The sequence below is a fragment of the Acomys russatus genome, chromosome 19, assembly GCF_903995435.1.
Source record: "Acomys russatus chromosome 19, mAcoRus1.1, whole genome shotgun sequence".
In the NCBI taxonomy this organism is placed as follows: domain Eukaryota; kingdom Metazoa; phylum Chordata; class Mammalia; order Rodentia; family Muridae; genus Acomys; species Acomys russatus.
The window spans coordinates 54,748,922-54,769,379 of NC_067155.1; the positions used below are offsets into that span (position 1 = coordinate 54,748,922).

The 20,458-nt window shown below is 48.8% G+C and overlaps 1 protein-coding gene across 1 annotated transcript in view; it reads left to right on the plus strand.

Annotated features, from left to right (window-relative positions):
* The window catches only part of Acad10 (acyl-CoA dehydrogenase family member 10), a 45,336-nt gene that overhangs the window by 10,780 nt on the left and 14,098 nt on the right, over positions 1-20,458 (plus strand). The window contains exons 3-13 of the mRNA XM_051161569.1: positions 545-693; positions 1,955-2,149; positions 4,526-4,684; positions 5,289-5,448; positions 6,644-6,785; positions 9,035-9,103; positions 11,956-12,137; positions 14,391-14,541; positions 15,862-16,007; positions 18,248-18,421; positions 19,302-19,702. Coding sequence (XP_051017526.1) covers positions 545-693; positions 1,955-2,149; positions 4,526-4,684; positions 5,289-5,448; positions 6,644-6,785; positions 9,035-9,103; positions 11,956-12,137; positions 14,391-14,541; positions 15,862-16,007; positions 18,248-18,421; positions 19,302-19,702 — 1,928 coding nt within the window. The remainder of the gene's footprint in view (positions 1-544; positions 694-1,954; positions 2,150-4,525; positions 4,685-5,288; positions 5,449-6,643; positions 6,786-9,034; positions 9,104-11,955; positions 12,138-14,390; positions 14,542-15,861; positions 16,008-18,247; positions 18,422-19,301; positions 19,703-20,458) is intronic.

Below are 20,458 nucleotides of genomic sequence, written 5' to 3' on the forward strand. Positions count from 1 at the left end.
TGCCTTCTGTGCCTGCCAGCTCTGGGACAAGAGAGCTGAAAGGCTGTGCCCTTCTGAGTACTCAGGGCTTAAGGAATCCTTGCTTTTAAGGCCTCGCTGTCCTCTGCGTGCCTGTGCTGCCCTGACAGCAGTTTTTCTGAAGAACGTAGTTGCTTCTTCTCTTTACATATTGCCAAATAGTCTCAAGTCATGGGTTCCACTTTCTCAGAAAAAGGGCTTAGAAGATTCAGGCTGGAGAGATGCTGCTGGTTACGTGCACCTCCTGGTCCTGCAGAGGACCCGAGTTGGTTCCTTGGCCCATGGTTCCCAACTGCCTGTAACTCCAGCTCCAGAGGATCCGCTGGCTCTTCTGGCCTCTGCAGGCAGCTCGGGTGAGGGTGAGACTGGACCCTCACTATTTGTGCTCCCTGTCTGTATCAGTCAGAGTGAGCGTACAGACTTGCCCGGAGCACACACAGCGATGTCACAGTGATGTCACAGGCCCTAGGGCCGTCACTCCCAAGCTCCCCAAATTGTAGCCATTTGTTGTTTGTGTGTCCTACAGAATGGGAGGTGCAGAATCGTGTCCCTCCTGGAACTATACTGAAGGCGTTGCTCAGCGATGGCGACAGTGGGCCCTGGATGAGGTTTATGAGAGGAGAGATGACAAGAGAGGGCTTCCTGGAAGAATTCGGGAATCTGTGCTCCGAAATCGTGAGTGATGAACATTTCTTTCCTTGTTTCTTTCTCTTCTCTCTTTTCAGGGGAGGGGTGTTGAGACAGGTATGTGTAGCCCACAGCAGCCTCGAACTCACCCGACATCACCTTGAACTGCTGCTCCTCCTGCGCCCACCTCCCAGGTGCTTGGATTATAGCCATGAGCCCCCATGTCAAGCATGTTAATTTTTTTTTCTCTTTGCCTAAATATGCTAGCATCCAGCCACAGACTGATGTAAATGAACTGAAATGAAAACCTAATAACCCATCTTTATGTTTTTAAGTTCTTCCTTCCACCCGTAGCCATTCTGCCGCAAGTTCGTGTATGAATAAATTACTGGACTCTTATCCGTAAGCTACAGCAGACACTGAAACCTGAGCCATCGGCTTAATGGTTTGAGCCGAAGCTTTTTAAATCAATAAACATCGACCGTTCCCTCTGCACTGTGCACTATTCTAAGCTTTTCATGCACAGTGACTTCTGTAACCTTCAAAGCTCACATTGTATCTTAAATACAATTTAAAATATAGTAATAAGGTCCACGGAAGGGCCATATGATGGTGGACACCGGTGAAAGTGTATTTATGCTGCTGAATTAATATGCTTTAAAACGTTTTACAGTGCAGCTAGCAAGATGGCTCATACAGTTAAGGGGCATGCCACCACAGCCCAATAAGCTTAGTTCATTTGGCAGAATCTAAGTGATGGAAAGGGCCTCTTGAAAGTTGTCCTCTGGCCTTCGCACGCGTAAGATGCCACCTGGGCACTCACACTTAAATACGTTTCTTTTGGTTTGGTTTGGGTAGGGTTTTTTAAGACACGATTTCTTTGTGAGTTCGAGGCCAGCCTGGTCTACAAATCAAATCCAGGACATCCGAGGCCACACAGAGAAACTCTGTCTCAAAAAACAATAACAACAAACCTATTATCTGGGTATAGGGTCCATCCCTCTATGCCTAGCATTCAGGCGGCTGAGGGAGGAGAATTAGGCAAAGTAAAACAAAACAGCTGAGCATGGTGCTGCACCTCTATCTAGTCTCAGCACCAGGGAGGCAAGCGCAATGGAGTCTCTGTGAGTGCCAGGCCAGCCACAGCTTCAGAGTGAGCCCTTGTCTCAAGATCACAAAAAAAAAAAAAAGCCATTGACCCACAAGAGCATCCAGGCAGCAGTAGGATGCCCGGAATGGATTTTGCCTGTGGGCCATGAGGGACCATACTAATGACTGCCGATTCTCCTGTCTCCTCTCCTGTTTACAGGCAAAGACTTCTGTGCCTGTGAGCTCCTTTTTCTCGCTGCTTACCAGTGAACAAGTGGCAAAGCAGTTCCCAGTGATGACACAGGCCATCTCTCAGATCAGAGCAAAGGGCCTTCGGACTGCAGTGTTGACCAATAATTTTTGCCTTTCCAATGGGAAAAGCTTTTTGCCCCTGGACCGGAAACAGTTTGATGTGGTAAGTACAAGGCGATGGACATGAGGAGACGGTCTGAGTACAGCTTTAAATGCTGCCTACTAGCAGTCTCTAGTAAGTGGGTTTTCATTCATATAGCTGCCTGAATTAGGTTTAGGTGTAATAAATTTTGTTGTTGCTGGTTTTTAAGACAGGGTTTCTCTGTGTAGCCTTGACTGTCGTGGACTCCCTTTGTAGACCAGGCTGGCCTCGAACTCACAAAAATCCACCTGCCTCTGCCTCCTGAGTGCTGGGATTAAAGGCCACCACCGCATGGCAGGTGTAATAAATTTTAAATGATTTTTTTTTTTTTTTTGTCATTTTATTTTATTTTTAAAACTTTTTTGCTGGCGGGAATGCAAACTAGTACAACCACTTTGGAAAGCTATCTGGCGCTTTCTCAGAAAAATGGGAATAGGGCTTCCTCAAGACCCAGCCATCCCACTCCTTGGAATATACCCAGAAAATGCCCTACCACATAACAGGGACATATGCTCAACCATGTTCATAGCTGCTTCATACATAATAGCCAGAACATGGAAACAGCCTAAGTGTCCCTCAGTAGAAGAATGGACTAAGAAACTGTGGTATATTTACACGATGGAATACTACTCAGCTATTAAAAACGAGGAATTCCCAAAATTTGTGGACAAAATGGATTGATCTAGAAATTATCATAATGAGTGAGTTCACCCAGAAGCAAAAAGAGACAAACGGTATATACTCACTTATATCAAAACACTAGTCCAAGGGATACGTACCATGAAAATCTTTACTTACCAAGAAAGTGGGTCAGAGGAGAGGATATCCAACTGAGGCTTTAGGCAAGAGTAGCATGGAAGAAAGAGGAAATAGTAGGACCCACAGGGTCCTGGAAACCTACAAGAAGAACTTTATGACAGGCAGATCTGGATCCTGGGGTCCTCCTCAAACCAAGGCACCAGCCAAGGAGAATATGGGCAGTAAGCTTTGAACCCCTACCAAGACCTAGCCGACGAACATGATACTCTCCACCGTTGAGTGGAGAGTGAGATCTGACTCTCACATGAACTCTGGTGCCCCTTTTCTGACCATGTCCCCCGGATGGGGAGACCTGGTGGCACTCAGAGGAAGGATAGCTAGTTACCAAGAAGAGACTTGATATTCTGAGAGCATATATAGGGGGAGGAGGTCTCCCTCATGCACAGACATAGGGGAGGGGAGAAGGGGAGAAATGGGAGGGAGGGAAGAATGGGAAGAAACAGGGGAAGGGCTAACAATCGAGATGTAATATGAATAAATTAATAATAAAAAAAAAAGAAAGAAAATTACTGAAGTACATTTCATGACTTCAGTAATAATACCATAACCACAAATAACAAATTTAGGCTAGAACACGTTGCTTTATGCCATGCTATACCACACAAGGGACTCTGTTGGAGTTTAGGCTATGATAATAAAGTCACAGGCAATGGAGGAGAAAAAAACAAACAAACTTGTTTGCTTGTTTGTTTTCAAGTTAGGGTTTCTCTGTGTAGCCATGGCTGTCCTGGAACTCCTGCCTGCCTCTGCCTCCCCAAGGGTTGGGATTAAAGGCCTAGCCTCATTTTAGTTTAGTTTTTTAAAATTAATTTATTTATTTATTGTATCATCACATAGATGGTTGTGAGCCATCATGCGGTTGCTGGAAATTGAACTCAGGACTCCTGGAAGAGCAGCCGGCACTCTTAACCACTGAGCCATCTCTCCAGCCCTAGTTTTTTAACAGGGTCTCGTGATATAGCCCTGGCAACTGAGACCTTGCTGTGTAGACCAGGCTGGCCTGGAGCCCACAGAGATTCACTTGTCTTTGCCTCCCGAGTGCTGGGACTAAAGGCTTGTGCCACCACAGCCAGCAAAATGGGTTCTTAAAGCATAATTGTGCTCATAGCCGCACACTGATGAGGTCCCTTCATGCTCCACACTCAAACTCCCACCTGCATGCACACACTGCCTGCAGCCTCACAGCCCATGTAGATTCTGACTTTCTTTCCACTGTTTGTGGACCAGTGCCATCCCATAATATCTCACTGCTAGTCTGTGAGATGGCTCCCTGGGTGAGCCCAGGCTCCCTGGGTGCATCCAATCCGCCTTTCCCACAGTATGACAGCCATTTGTGAGGTTCCCAGCTCCTTTTCTTGGGGTTGGCACTGACTGTGGGCCCCTAGGTTGTATCCCCCAAATTTCCAGTTCTTCGCTTTAAGAAGGCAACATCATTTTGCATAATACCACTTCTCCCCCGTGCCCCCCCCCCACTTCTTGTTATTATAAGTAACCCTGCACCGTCTTCATTCTCTCAAAACCTGTGCCAGGATGCCTATGTGGCAGCTGCCCCTCTATAGCCACCCCTGTCTCCCCCAGGTGGTGGAGTCCTGCCTGGAAGGCATCTGTAAACCGGATCCCAGGATATTCCAGCTGTGCCTGCAGCGGCTGAGCCTGCAGCCCTCAGAGGCCATTTTTCTTGACGACCTGGGACTAAATCTAAAAGCAGCTGCCAGCCTGGGCATTCGCACCATTAAGGTAAACCTGACAGTCTCTTGAACCTACTGCACACCAGTTAATAAAAGGTTTTCTCTCTCTGAGGAAATGAGCCAGTTCAAATCAGATTAAAGCATAAAGGCAGGTATTGGGTGCAGCTCTTGGGCTGGTTTCCTGGTCCCAAGGAAAGAGGCCAGGGAGGTCACCATGGGGAGGGAGACAGAGAGGAAGGGGAAGAGGAAGAGAGAAAGAGTGTGTGTATGCAGGGAGAAAAAAGAGAGAGACAGAGGAGAAAGGAGAAACCAAAACGTCTGGATTAGTTCAGGGTTGAGGGTGGGGTATGCCAGTCATGCCCTGTAACAGGTAGGGACTGAGGGATGCCGGGAAAATCTGGAGGCCAGGTCTGCTTTTGGTAGGTTAAATTTGCGCCTCAGCCACTTGTCCTGGGTCTGAAACCCAACAGTTAATATAGGCACGTACACATTATCTTTCCTGTTTGCACCTGTAGCTTTCCTTGGTGCCTCTCTCCGAACAGTTACCCTGCTTTTGGCTAATTGCGAAGTCTGTAACCAGCTGCTCCTATCTGAAGTGTGAGGAAAGCGGCCTTTGACTGGCACAGACTGTCTGACTTTTTCCCTGAAACCAGGTTGACAATCCTGAGACAGCCGTGAAGGAGTTAGAAGCTCTTCTGGGTTTCCCGTTGCGTATGGGTGTTCCCAACACTCGTCCTGTGAGGAAGACCATGGAGATTCCAGAAGATGCCTTGGAGAAGTACCTCAGAGGCTTGCTGGGGACCAACTCCACAGGTAGGGAAGGTTCCCTGTTGAATGGGGGCTGCAGTGGGGGCAGCCTTTGCCTGAAAATAGCCACCGAGGAGGGGGTAGCTCAGAGACACAGTGTATGGAGTGAGCAGTTCTGACTGTTTGAGACAGTGGCTGTATGTTACAGGGTTTCAGAGCCTGGGAGTCCAGCTCAGTGGTAACACTTGCCCAGCATGGGTGAGGCCCTGCTTCGTCTCCCAGCACCAGGGGGGAAAACCCTTCATGATTTAAAAAGTGGCACAGGGACTCCTCTCCCAGGATCCTCTTGTTCTCTGCGTTCCAGAGCTTTTGAAATCTTTCCTGGTGACAGTCCCCTCCCCTGACTTGGTCCTCTAGAAGACTCTTATAGTTGCACAGGGTGCTATTTCCTAGCCATGGCTTTCTTGGCAGCGCACCCACAGAGCTGAAGGCCCCTCTCAGCCAGGCCAGCCAACTGCCATGCCTGCTCAGCCTCCTGCCGAGCGGAACCCATCTTACTCTGAAGCTGAGGCCTAATGAGGTCTGCCTCTTCCAGGAGCCTGTGAACGAGCCACAGAACTTAGCCTGGAGAGTAGGAAAGTCTCTTGTAGACAGCTTTGCCTCTGCATAGCTCCTGCCATCTGTTAGCTCTTGTGTCGGTGTCAGGCATGGTTTGGTGGCGCACAGGTGAGGACATACAGGAGCCTAGGACATTCCATGAGCCAGATGTGTTGTTATGACCGCAAGACTGATAAACAGAACCGTGTGCATGTGCTCACAAGGCAGGCGTTGGCAAAGAGACGCACATCCGTGCAGAGAGGAGGTGACCTTTGTACATTTGTGTTAAAAAAGTGGCCTTTTTAATCCCAGCACTCGGGGCAGGGGGCAGACACAGACAGATCTCTTTGAGTTCAAGGCCAGCCGGTCTACAAAACAAGTCCAGGACTACAAGAGAAAACCTGTCTTGAAAAACAAAAACAAAAAAAAACCCAAACCAAACAAACTAAAAAATGTGGCCTTTGAGGCTATAACAGCATGTAGTTCTGAGTGTATATGTCTGGGGCTCAGCTGTACCCCGGAAGGGCAGTGTCTCTTGCTCAGCAACTTCCAGTAGGAAATCATGCCGTGCCAGAGGCACACCTCCCTGGGAAGAAGGACTATCCTTCCATCCAGATCACGGTTCTGGCTTCCTTCTGAGTGCTCTGTGTTGTCAAACCCCCAGGCCCCATGGAGCTGCTTCAGTTTGATCATGGACAGTCAAATCCAACATACTTCATCAGGCTGGCCGACCGTCAGTTGGTTCTGAGGAAGAAGCCCCCAGGGACCCTGCTTCCCTCTGCCCATGCCATAGAGAGGGAGTTCAGGTAAGTTTCTGGGGGCCCAGGGGGTGGTTGTCCAGATGGTGTCCCCAGCACACAAGCTCAGTCCTAAACTATCAAGTCGCTTCTGTGGGCTGCCCTGAAGTCCCTCCCTTCTTTAGAAAACAAGAGTTTATATTTAAGTGTGCGTGTGCATGGGTGCCCATGTCCATGGAGGCCAAAAGAGGATATTTTTGGAGCTGGACTTGCAGGCAGTTGTGAACTGTCATGTGGGTGTTGGGAGCAACACACACTATTTTATGTGTATGAATGTTTTGCCTGCATGTATGTATGTACGTACGTATGTACGTTTACCACATACCTGTGGAAGTCAGGTGTTGGCTCCCCTGGAACTGGAGTTACAGATGGTTGTGACCCACCATGTGGGTGCTGGGAACTGAATGTAAGTCATCTGCAAAAGCAGCTGGTGCTTTTAACTACTGAGCCATCTCTCCAGCCTCACCCAACCCCTGCTTTTTTTCTGAGACAGGGTCTCATTATGTAGCCCCGGCTGACCAGGCTGGCCTTGAACTCATAGAGAGTCACCTGCCTCTGCCTTAAGTGCCAAGACTAAAGGCGTGTGCCACTCTGCCCAGGTGCCCTGAAGCTTTTAAACCTCCCATTTCCACCTCTCAGCTCTGGGATTGCCAGCATGCACCACTATGCTGGGCCTTTTATGTGGTACTGGGAATTGAACTCAGGTGCTTAGAAGCTTGTGCAGAGCTGTGGTACTGACTGGGCTAACCTCCAGCCTTTCCCCGCTCCTCCCCCACCCCCACCCCCCAGACAGGGTTTCTCTGTGTAGCCTTGGCTATCCTGGACTCCTGGACTCACTTTGTAGACCAGGCTGGCCTTGAACCCACAGAGATCCACCTGCCTCTGCCTCCGGAGTGCTGGGATTAAAGGCGTGCGCAACCACAATCTGGCTACTTCCAGCCCTTTTAAAACGGATGGCATGTTGGGTGAAGGCACTTGCTGCACAAGCCTAGTGACCTGAGCTCACTCCTGAAGCCCACATGAAGGTAGAAGAAGAGAGCCACCCCCAGAGTCGCCCTCTAACCTCCACATGCGTACTATGCAAATGCACCTCCATGTCTCGTATACAGGCATCCACAATAATAAACCAATAGATTTCTGTAAATGTTCTTTCAGCTGTGGTCTTCTTAGGTTCTCAGCTAAGGCCTGAATTGGTGATCTTTTGACCTCAGCTTCCCTAGTAGCTGGGATTACAGATGTGTACCACCAGGACAGTTTAAACATGCATACTAGAAAAATCCTGTCTCCAGATTGCTTAAAGTGGAGGGGCAAAGCCATCAGAACCCTAGCCTGACGTCTCTCCAGGAAGGCTTTTTCTCCTCCTTCCCCTGTAGTACAGTGTGTGAGACAAAGAAAGTGTGGGGCCCAAGGACAATGTGATACCCTGCCTCTCTTTCTTATTATGTCTTTTAGCTTTTGATGCTGGGTCACAAGCACACACCTGGGCTTGGTGTAGTCTCCCTCCATCCCGCCCTCTCTCCCTCCCTCTCACCCTCCCTTCCTTCCTTCCTTCTGCCACACTAGGGGTGGAGGCCTGGGCCTGTGTATGCTAGGTGAGCCTCCTAGCACTGAGGCACAGCTCTACCCCTAACATAATATTCTTAATTTAATTTTATTGTGTTGTATGTTATTTAAGTGTCTGTGTGTGTGGTATGTGCATGTGCATTTAGTGTGCCCGTACATGTGTGCATATATGTAGAGAACCAAGGTCAAAATCACTCTCCTCTGTTACTCTCTACCTTCATGATTTTTTGTGTATGGGTGTTTTGCCTGCATGTATGTCTATGTACTATATGCATACAGTTGCCTGCAAAGGCCAGAAGAAGGTGTTGTGAGCTGCCATGTGGGGGCCGAAGCCAAATCCTCTGCGAGAACAAACAGTGTGGGGTTGCAGGTTGCACTGCCATGTTGTGGCTTATCCACCTTTGTGTTTCGACATAAAGAAGTCTTGGTGAACCTGAAGCCATGCCTTGAGCAGTCTGCCTGTCCACACGCCGCCTGCACCCCAAGGCCGACATTATAGGCACTTGCTGCTGTGCTCAGCTTTTCATACAGGTGCTGGGATCTAGATTCAGGTCTTTGTGTTTGTGTCAAAGGCACTTCACCAACTGAGCCATCGCCCCATCCCAATACTGTACTATTTTTTCAATCAGAAAAGTAATGTCAAGACAGTCTTATCAATTTAGCCCACAATGATGTGTTTACATTTGTTCTGACAGGATAATGAAAGCCCTTGGGAATGCTGGTGTCCCTGTCCCCGCTGTCCTTAACCTCTGTGAAGATTCAAGGTAAAGATCTCCTATATGTTGTCATTGTCTCCACAGGCTACAGGAGAGGAAAAACCCACTTTCTAACTCAAAAGCCCGTTTCTTTTTTTTTTTTTTTTTTTGGTTTTTCGAGACAGGGTTTCTCTGTGTAGCCTTGGCCATCCTGGACTCACTTTGTAGACCAGGCTGGCCTCGAACTCACAGCGATCCGCCTGCCTCTGCCTCCCGAGTGCTGAGATTAAAGGCATGCACCACCACGACCGGCCTAAAAGCCCGTTTCTTAAAGATGAGAAAATCACCTGCAGCTACCTCGTCCAGAAGCCTCAAGACCCTGTCACTCAGAAAGCATGCCCACATCCAGAGTTGCTTTCCTAACATTCCACATACATGCCCACGTAGCTGGACATGGCATGTATATGATCCCAGCACTTGGGAAACAGAGGCAGGAGGCTACATAGACACACACACTCTCAAAACACACTCTCTCTCTCTCTCTCTCTCTTTCTCTCTTTGTCTGGTTTTTGTTGTTCGTTTATTTGTTTTGAGAGATCCTCTCTCTATCTCTTTTGGTTTTTTTGTTTTTGTTTTTTCTTGAGACAGGATTTCTCTGTTTAGCCTTGGTTGTCCTGGACTCGCTGTGTGGACCAGGCTGGCCTCGAACTCACAGCAATCCACCTGCCTTTTCCCCCTGGTATTAAAAGTGTGTATCACCATGCCCTGCACTTTTTGTTTTTTTGAGACAGGGTTTCTGTGTGTAGCCTTGGCTGTCCTGGACTTGCTTTGTAGACCAGGCTGTCCTCAAACTCACAGTAATCTGCCTGCCTCTGCCTCCCTAGTGCTGGGATTAAGGCGTGTGCCACCACCTCCAGCCCCAACTGCTGTAACTTTGTGTGTGTGTGTGTGTGTGTGTGTGTGTCTGTGTGTGTGTGTGTGTGTCTGTGTGTGTGTGTGTGTCTGTGTGTGTGCTTGTTTGTCTTCTGTCTGTCTGTCTTTGAGATTTTTGTATCCAAGGATGAATGGCTGATCTCTCTGGTTATACCTCAAGTGCTAGGGTCACAGCGTGCAGCTCACAGCCTGTTTCTGTGGTGCTGGGATGGAAGCCAGGGCTTTGTGCATGCTAAGCCAGAGCTGTTCCTTCCTCTAAGCTGTTTTCCCAGATGAGTCTCTCTTTTTCCTTAATTTTTCATTAGAAAGGTTTTAGAACAGAGAACAATTTTTTTTTTAAAACACAGAACAATTTAAAGAAAACACAACACAGAAACATCTAGTTACACTTTGGGTTAAAATGCTGTTAATATTTGCCACAAGTCTTTTTCATATGTGTGAAGTCTTTCTGGGACCTGATTTTCTCTAGGCTAGGCTGGCTTGCCAGAAACCCCCAGGGATCCACATGCCTGCCATTCTAGGCTCTGATTGCTAGTGCATACCACATACCTACTTTTTTTTCTGTGATTTCTGGGGATCAAACTCAGATCTTTGTGCTTGTGCCATAAGCATTTTACTGACAAAGCTATCTCCCTAGATCTTCCAAGAATGTGGGCTGAAGAGATAGCTCAGCACTTAAGAGCACTTGCCAATCTTGCAGAGTACCCAGGTTCTATTCCCAGTATCCACATGACAGCTCCCAGCTGCCACTCCAGTTCAGGGAATGCCCTCTTCTGGCCTCCACAAGCACCAAGCACATATGTGCTGCACAGATACACACGCAGGCAAAACACCCACACACATTATGAAAGAAAGAAAGAGTGCATCAAGTCAGGATAAACACAGAATAGAAGAATTTTTAAACCACTGTTTAGAACAGTAAAGTTCTTTCTAGTCATGACTAAGTGATGGTTGACAACATGACAGCACATCACCTGAACACCATAACGTGGTACTTGTGGCTTTGGTGCCTTTAAATATTGGTACAGGTAACATCATAAATAAAGAGGGATGTCAAATGACTGGCCCTGTGTGTAAGGAGATGCCCTAGCAGGACCTCTGGGTATTTGTTCTTTTCATCTTAAAACTGATTAAGTTTTACTGATGGAAAACCCCCCTATAACTCCAGTCCCAGGGGATTCAGCACTCTCTCTGGCTTCCATAGGCACATGGTGCACACACACAATGCAGGCAAAACAGCCATACAAATAAAATAAAATGAAGGGAGAAAAGACAACAGGGGCTAGGGACAGCAGATGGCTCTGTGGGTCGAGGCACTTGCTGCATAAACATGAGGGCTTGAGTTCAAAACCCACAGGAAGGCTGGGTGCTAGTGAGAGTGCCTGCCATCCCAGCGCTCCTGCAGCAAGGTGGGAGGCAGAGATAGGAGAGTCCCAGAGCTGTGGGCCAGCCAGCTGGCAGAAGGTGAGCAGACACCTGAGGCTGCCCTCTGACCCCCCCACATCTGTGCTGCATGACACAGGTGTGTGCCCCACCTAGCCTCACACATATATAATAAGGTACAGGCCTGTAATTCCAGCTCTATGGAGGGCCAGGCAGGAGGATCTAGATTTCAGAGACAACTTATGCTATGTAATGTGACCTAAGAAAAATGAAAACCTTCAGAGTGGCATCTTAGCAAGTCTCCTTGGGCAGCAGTAGGACTCCACGCTGGTCCTGAATGACCACAGACCTATTCCCTTCGCAACCATTTGGTTCCATAATAATCACACTTGAGACTCTTCATTGCTTTCTACACATGGGCCAGAGAGAAGCGAGAGAGCATGCTGGCTGGCTGCACACAGGTTGACATGGATGGGGCATTGGGTACTCCCTGTTCTCTGCACTTGGATGCTCTGCCCCCCTCTCCCAGACTCTCCCCACCGAAATGGAGGGGTACCATGACTGACAGCCACTGTAGTGCTCATCCCCGTCTGTGTCCCTGCCAGCATCATCGGCACCCCCTTCTACTTGATGGAGTACTGCCCGGGCATCATCTACAAAGACCCCTCCCTGCCAGGCTTGGAGCCCAGCCGGCGGCAAGCCATATACACTGCCATGAACCAAGTCCTGTGCAAAATTCACAGCGTGGACCTGCAGGCCGTGGGCCTGGACAGCTTCGGGAAGCAAGGTGTGCAGGGGCAGCCCATCCTTCACTGACACTTCCTCTCACAAAGCGAAGTTCTGCTGTTGGGGTCTGGGTGGCTAGGGGCGCTGTCACATAACCCTGCTCAGGCTAAACCCAGGCTGATCATAACTGGTTCTGCTTACTGCTCATTTGTCCCCCGATAAGGACGCTCTGGCCTTAAGGACTCTGCTCTCCTTAAGGCTTCTTTGCCACTAAACTCTTTAATCCTTTCTTTTTAAAAAATATTTTATTTAATTTTAATTTATGTGCATTGGTGTAAGGGTGTCAGATCTTGGAGTTACAGACAGTTGTGAGCTGCCATGTGAGTACTGGGAATTGAACCTGGGTCTTTTGGAAGAGCAGGCAGGGTTCTTAATCACTGAGCCATCTCTCCAGCCCCTAATCCTTTCTTTCTAATGCTGATCATAATGTTTAACATATATTCTCTCCTTCTACTTTCTCCTTCCATCTTTTCCTTCTTTTAGTCCTTTTTTCTTTTAAGTTATTTTATTCTATTTGAGCCAGAATACAACTTTAATCCCAACAATCACACTTGGGAGACAAAGGCAGGCTGATTTCTGACCAGGTCAGCCTGGTCTATGGAGAAAATCCCAGAACAGCCATAGCTACACAAAGAAACCCTGTCTCGAAAAAACAAAGTAAACAAACATATGTGGCTTTAAATCCTGCTCCAGCCAGGCTTAGTGTCGCATGCCTTTAATCCCAGCACTCGGGAGGCAGAGGCAGGCGGATCGGTGTGAGTTCAAGGCCAGCCTGGTCTACAAAGTGAGTCCAGGACAGCCAAGCTACACAGAGAGACCCTTTCTCGAAAATAATAATAATAATAATAATAATAATAATAATAATAATAATAATAATAATAATAATAATAAAAACAAATCTCCTGCTCCTCCTGGTTCTACTTCCTCAGTGTGAGGATCACAGGGTGCACCCACCACAGGGTTTCACTGTGTAGCCCTGGCTGTCCTGGAACTCACTCTGTAGACCAGGCTGGCCTCGAACTCAGAGAACCCCCTGCCTCTGCATCCTGAGTGCTAGGATAAAAGGCTTGCACCACCACAGCTGGCCACACGTGGCCTCTTTTATTTGGTTGGTTTATTTATTTATTTATTTTATAGTATTTTTCAAGACAGGGTTTCTCTGTGTAACAGCCGTGGCTGCCCGAGACTTGATTTGTAGACCAGGCTGGCATCGAACTCACAGAGATCCACCTGCCTCTGCTTCCCTGAGTACCTAGCTACACACATGGCCTCTCAAAAAAGAAAGAAAGAATGGAAGAAAATGGAAAAGCTTTTTTTGCTATGTCAGGAGTCTCACTATGTTGCCAAGCTGGCCTTGAACTTGCCTTAAATGATCTTTGCTTTTTGTTTGTTTGTTTTTGTTTTGTTTTGTTTTTTTTGTATGACAGGGTTTCTCTGTGTAGCCTTGGCTGTCCTGGACTCACTTTGTAGACCAGGCTGGCCTTGAACTCACAGCGATCCACCTGCCTCTGCCTCCCGAGTGCTGGTATTAAAGGCGTGTGCCACCACCGCCTGGCGCCTCAAATGATCTTTAACTTAACGTACTTTATTTTAATATTATTTTATTTATTTATTTTGGCTTTTAGAGACAGGGCCTCTCTCTGTATAGCCTTGTCTGTCTTGGAACTCTCTCTTTAGACCGTGCTAGCCTTGAACTCAGAGATCCACCTGCCTTTACCTCTACCTCTGTCTCTGCCGCATCCCTCCCCTCCTCCTCCCCCCCACCCCCAAGGCTGGAACTAAAGGAGCACATCACCATGCCAGGCTCAACTTCATGTATTTTTTCTCCCTTCATCTCTGGGAGGACCCTTCCAAGATGAGGAAAGTAAGGCCCAGAAGGGTTGGGCAGAGCTGGAGTCCAGGCCTGGTAGTCTGACCCCAGAGTCATGCTTTTAGTGTACCACCGTTACACTTGACCATGAAGGGGTTTACTAGGCTGTTTGTGAGTTTCTCACAAACCCTCAAAGCGATCAGGGGTCAGGCTTGAAGCTTCGCTGTGGAGGAAGACTACCTAGGTGGTGCAGATCCGGCTAAGGCCAAGTGGCTGGTGCCTTCCATTTTGTCAGGAGCAGGACTTTTCCTGCCCCAGGAACAAGTGCAGACACACACGCAGCACTGACACAGAGCTGCTGTTGTTTTCACCGCACTGGAGACCATGCAAAAGCATTGCGGGCTGTTGGAGCAGCAAACCACATCCTAACCTTCTTCCCCTCAGGGGACTATATTCCTCGCCAGGTGCAAACCTGGACCAAGCAGTACCGAGCAGCTGAAACCAGCACCATCCCAGCAATGGAGAGGCTTATCCAATGGCTGCCACTGCACCTTCCCACACAACAGAGAACCACAGTGGTGCACGGTGACTTCAGGTAGGCACAGCTGCCAGAGGGAAGGACTGTGCAAAGGATGTCTCAGCATCAACACTGTGACAGTCTCATGTCATGGAGGGCTGTTTCACCTCTTAGGAGGGCAAGCATCATCTATCATGAGACACATGATCACCAAGGTGGGGAGGGAGGCAGGAGGCCGTTAGCTGAACAGTAAGGTGAAGGAAAACCTGCAGAGCAGCCGTGTCTTCTCTACTTTTCTTAGAAGACGGCACATGGTCTGTGTGTCATTCCCGATTGCACAGGGGGTTTGCCTGTGTAGCCCTGGCTGTCCTGGGCACACTTTATAGACCAGGCTGGCCTTGAACTCACAGAAGTCCACCTGCCTCTGCCTCCGGAGTGCTGGGATTACAGGTGTGCCCCACCACACCTGGCTGATAAATTTTCTTTTAGAGACTTATTTTACTTTTTGACTATGTGTATATGTGTGTAGGTGTGAGTACAAGTATCCAGTGGAAGCCAGAAAGGAGTTATCTCCTGGAATTTGTGCCTATGAGCCAAATCTAGCTAGGTGCTGGGACCCAAACTTGGGTCCTCTGCAGGAGCAGCACATGCTCCTAAGCCCTGAGCCCCCTCTCCAGCCCCTTCCATTTATTTTAAATCAAGCCCGCATTAGTGTCCCCTCAGGGATCAGAAGGCCTCAGAGGCCACTGAACAAACTGGAACTGCCGTGGGTTCCTAGCCAGCTGGCTCTGCCTGGGCTAGCATGCTCAGCCGAAGCTACTGCATAACAAACTTAGCCACGGCCCCTTAGCTGACAGCGGGGACAGGGCAGCGCAGCACATTTCCACCAGGGTGGCTCTCTGGCTGGGGCTACAGTCATCTTCAGGCTTGGGCTGGGCGGTTTTGTGGTTTCCCAGCATGGTGGTCCCTGAGTAGCAGGACTTAGCTGGTACCTTGGGTTTCTACATGTACTGTTATCTCTACTGACCTCCACCATCCCGGAAGTCCCTCAGCATCACTTCCTCCACTTGATGTTTTATTGGAAGCCGGATGCTTCATGGAGTGTAGAATTAGTGGCAAGTATGTCAAAAATGTGCAGGCCTGCTTTAGTGACATCACAAGGAGGGCATGAATCCAGAAGGGGTCACCTCAGAGAGGGCTTCTGGTGGGAGCTGTGATTCTTGGCTTTCCTCAGCTCTCCCTGTCCCTGTGGTGCTTCCCACTGGCTGAGGCCAGGACAACTGAAGTCAGAGGACCTGGGAGCCCAGTAGGTTGGCCTTGGCACAGCTTGCAGGCTGCGGGAGGGTGGACCGTAGGTGTGTGTGCCCAGCTGTCTCCATTCCTTCTGTGGCTTCTCAGGCTGGACAACCTGATATTCCACCCTGAAAAGGCAGAGGTACTCGCTGTCCTGGACTGGGAACTTTCCACCTTAGGGGACCCCTTTGCTGACGTGGCCTACAGCTGCATGGCTCACTACCTGCCGTCCAGCTTTCCAATGCTGAGAGGTAGGAGAATGCACTGGCTGACATGGTGTGATTGGGCTGGGGCCTGAAAGTGGGACCAAGTGATGGTGTCACTGGAATGTGGGGTAGGAATGGGATGTATCTCCCTTCATTCACACCGCACACAAACTTGTCTTTTTTCTTTTGTACTGGGGTTGAATCTTGGGCCTCATGCATGCTAGCTGACACTCTAGCATCAAGCGGAGGCACCAGCTTGCATCTTGCTCTGCGTGTTCTGGACAAGCTCTTGCTGATCAGCCCTGGCTCAACTCTTGCCTTCCATTCTGTTGCGTATCTGTCTGTCTTTGTCTTTTGTTTCAGTTGTTTCTGGGTTGTGTGCTCTGTGATGGGCTCTCCTGGATGACTGGCCTTGCAATCTGTGTAGCTGAGGCCGGCTTCAAACCCTAATCCTCCTGCCTCCACTTCCTGGGTGCTGTGCTACTGCATTCAGTCTACAGTTGAAACAAAATACTGTCATAGCGTTTTATAACCTAATTACTCCACTTAGCTGTATACTTTGCTTGGGTCTGGTTTTTTTTGGTTTTTTTTTGGGGGGGGGCATTGTGGTGGTTGATCTTCTTTTCTTCCCTCCTCTTTCCTGTTGTTCTTTTGTGTGTGTGTTTTGTTTTCTTTTGAGACAGGATCTCTCCACATAGCCCTGGCTGTCCTAGAACTCACTTTGTAGACCAGGCTGGCCTGGTCTTACAGAGATCCACCTGCTTCTGCCTCCCAAGTGCTGGTGTTGAAGGAATGCTCCAAGCATGCCCAGATGTTTTGTTTTTAATTGTGTGCATATGTGTGGTGAGTGTAGCTACCATAAAATTGAGAGACAGGCATTGAAACACCCTGGGCTGGGGCTGCAGGCAGCTGCCTGGCATAGGTGCTGGAACCTAACTCTGCCCTCTGCAAGAGCAGCAAGCAGTCCTAGCCATTGGGCCATCTCTTTCCAGCCCTTTATTCTGTTTTTTGAGACAGGGTCTCAGTATGTAGCCCTGACTATCTTAGAACTTGCTTGTGGGCCAGGCTGTCCTCAAACTCCAGTGAGTCTCCTACCTCTGCTTCAGAGTGCTGGGATTACAGGCCTGTGCTGCCACGCCCAGTCTAGTTGCATAGCGTGGACAGGTGCTCATTAAATATTTCTTTGATGACTCATTTGCAATGACAGCTTTTATCACATAGGATTAATGTAAGATTTCTTTCTTCTTTCTTTCTTTTAAAGATTTATTTATTATGCTCTACCTGCATATACACCTGCAGGCCAGAAGAGGGTATCAGATCACAGTATAGATGGGTGTGAGCCACCATGTGGTTGCTGGGAATTGAACTCAGGACCTTTGGAAGAGCAGGCAGCACTCTTAACCTCTGAGCTATCTCTCCAGCCCCTGATTTCTTTTTCTTTTTAAAATTTTTTCTTTTATTTTTAAAGATTTATTTATTTATTGTTTGTACAGTATTCTGCCTGTATGTGTGCCTACAGGCCAGAAGAAGGCACCAGATCTCATTATAGAATGTTGTGAGCAGCTTGTGGTTGCTGGGAATTGAACTCAGGGCCTTTGGAAGAACAGACAGTGCTCTTGTCCTCAGAGCCATCTCTCCAGCCCCCTTATTTCTTTCTTATTTGCATGCTTTGTTTCTGAGGGGTTTGTTGTTGTTACTATCCCCTCCCTTGCAGCCCTATAAAGTAATGCTCTGGACATTCTTTCTCGTCATCTAATTCCCAGGCACACTGAGTGTTCAACCTTCTAGTCAATTGTCACAGAGGAATCAGATTAATGAAGCTACTGTCCTGTTGTCATTCTCTGCTTCATAATATAGTAGATTGCTTTTCTGATGCCTGTGTGTGTATATATATGTCTGTGTGTCTGTGTCTGCATGTCTCTCTGAGTGTGGTGCTGGGCATCACACCCATGGCCTGCAACATGCTAGTCAAGTGCTGTACCACTCTGCTCCACCCCTCTAAGACTCTTTCTAGTCGACTGACCAGTTGAGGATGGTGTCCATCTGTGAGCCTGTGGACCAGGGGGAATGCTTTGTTTATTGTTAATTTGTTCTGAACCCTTGAGGGAGCAATCTAAATAGCAGCGTCACCGTTGCCTCAGGCCACGGCTAGAGCAAGGAGCTGCTGACCAACCTCATGACTGTGAAAGCTGCTCGGAGCATAGTGGCCTTTAGGATTCAGGGTTGCTTGTGGTAGGAAGTGCAGGTACAAACCACTCAGGGCCGGCTCTGTCTCTCTCTCTCAGGGTTCAGGGACCAGGACGTGACACAGCTGGGCATCCCCACCGTGGAGGAGCACTTCCGGATGTACTGTCTTCACATGGACATCCCACCCATCGACAACTGGAACTTCTACATGGCCTTCTCCTTTTTCCGTGTGGCTGCCATTCTACAGGGAGTCTACAAGCGGTCACTCACCGGTGAGTTTAGGCCAGCCTGATGGTTGTAGAGGCTTTGAGGAGATAGGTCTGGCCAGAATAGCGTAAGGTTCAGTTTCCTCAGTCATCATGAAAGCATGTATGTGTGTAGCCTATGTAGTGACACACACTTATTCCCAGTGCTTGGAAAGTTGGGGTATGAGGACAGGGTGTTCAAAGTCACCCTCATGGGCATCTTGGAGGCTCCAGGAGGCCCTGCCTCAAAAACAAACAAACAAAAAAGCAGAGAGGAGAAAAAAAAAAAAAAGCAGAGAGACGAAAGTGCCAGTGCGCTCCAGGATTCTGGCATTGTCATCCAGAGAAAATGGTGCCTAGAAACTGGCCCTACCTTTTTCTCCACAGGGGAACTGAGGTCATGTAGGGTCTCTTACTGTCCCCTGGTGCTACAGAAATGATTGGGGTGTCACTAATTAAACTAGCTTCTTTTTGTTTTTGATTGGTTGGTTGGGTTTTTTTGAGACAGGGTAGCCCTGCCTGTCCTAGAACTCACTCTGTCCTAGCCTAGCCTCGAACTCAGAGATCTGCCTGCCACTGCCTCCATAAATGCTAGTTTAAAGGTGTGTGCCACCACAGCTCGAATCAGTTTGTGGTTTTTTGTTTTTGTTTTTTAAGAAAAGAAGTGGCAAGCAGCAGGGGACATCCACCCTCCAACTTCTAGGCCCCAGGCCACTGACTTACCACCCTCTCCAGGCTCAGTCTCCTTGTCCACCAAATGCTGCTGCCTGGGAGAGCATGGCCCAGGCCCTGGTGTGGAACAGGGGTTCAGCCAGCAGCTGTGTCTGCCCTCAGAGTACAGGCTGTGTCACTGACGCACATCACCAGGGTGGCTAGGGGTAATCATGTTTCCCTCCATTCTGCATAGGACAGGCAAGCTCAGCCACAGCTGAACAAAGCGGGAAGCTCACTGAGTCCATGGCTGAGCTGGCATGGGACTTTGCCACCAAAGAAGGGTTCCGGGTTTTCAAGGAGATGCCAGCCACCAAACCACTAATGAGATCCTACCATGCACGGGCTGGGCCGCTGCCCCCAAGGACCGTCCTGGGTGTGAGGAGTCACAGCACTATAGCAGCTGCTTCCCCTTCTCACGAGGCAAAGGGAGGCCTGATCATCTCTCCAGAGGGCTTGTCTCCTCGGGTCAGAAAGTTGCATGACCAGCTGTTGCAGTTTATGGAGCAGAACGTGTACCCGCTGGAGAAAGAGCTGCAGAGACACCAGGCCTCAGCCGACAGGTGGACACCTTCCCCGCTGGTAGAGGAGCTCAAGGTAAAGGAACTTGTAAACATGGCTGACGATTGCTAGTGAGGCAAGAGGGAAAGGTCGAGTGGAATCCTCTCGGGTTCCTGTCAGTAGAGAGAGGGGCAGCTGCTGATTAATCCGGCTTTAACCTGTGTTACTTGGGAGGTGGAGGCAGGAGGGTAAAGAAGTTCAGGCCAGGGCTGGAGAGATGGCTCAATGGTTAAGAGCACTGACTGCTTTTCCAGAGGTCACAGGTTCAATTCCCAGCACCCACATGGCAGCTCACCACTGTCTGTAACTCCAAGATATGACACCGTCACACAGACATATATGCAGCCAACACACCAATTCACACAAAATAACTTAATTATTAAAAAGAAGAAGAAGAACTAGCAGTAGCAGCAGCAGTAATAGTAGTAGTAGTTGCTGTTCAGACCAACCTCAACTACTTGACATCCTGTCTCAAAATGGAGTAATATACTGTGTGGCTTAGAGAGACTCCCCGGGCCAGGTGGGCATCTGTCAGACAGATTTGAGAAGCAAGCCATATTAGGCGACGAAATCTCTTGCTGGAGATAAAAATATCAAGCTGAGAGCCAAGCACTTGTCAAGTGTTCTGCTCACCCCACTTTGGCTGATCAAGCTCTCTCACCGTTCTGACAAACACCTGAGAGAGCGACTGGGGAAAGATTCCTGTCCATGATGGGTCCGTGCCATTGCTGCATGCCTGTGGCTAGGCAGGACATCACAATGATGGAACATGTGGCAGAGCAGCTCACCTCA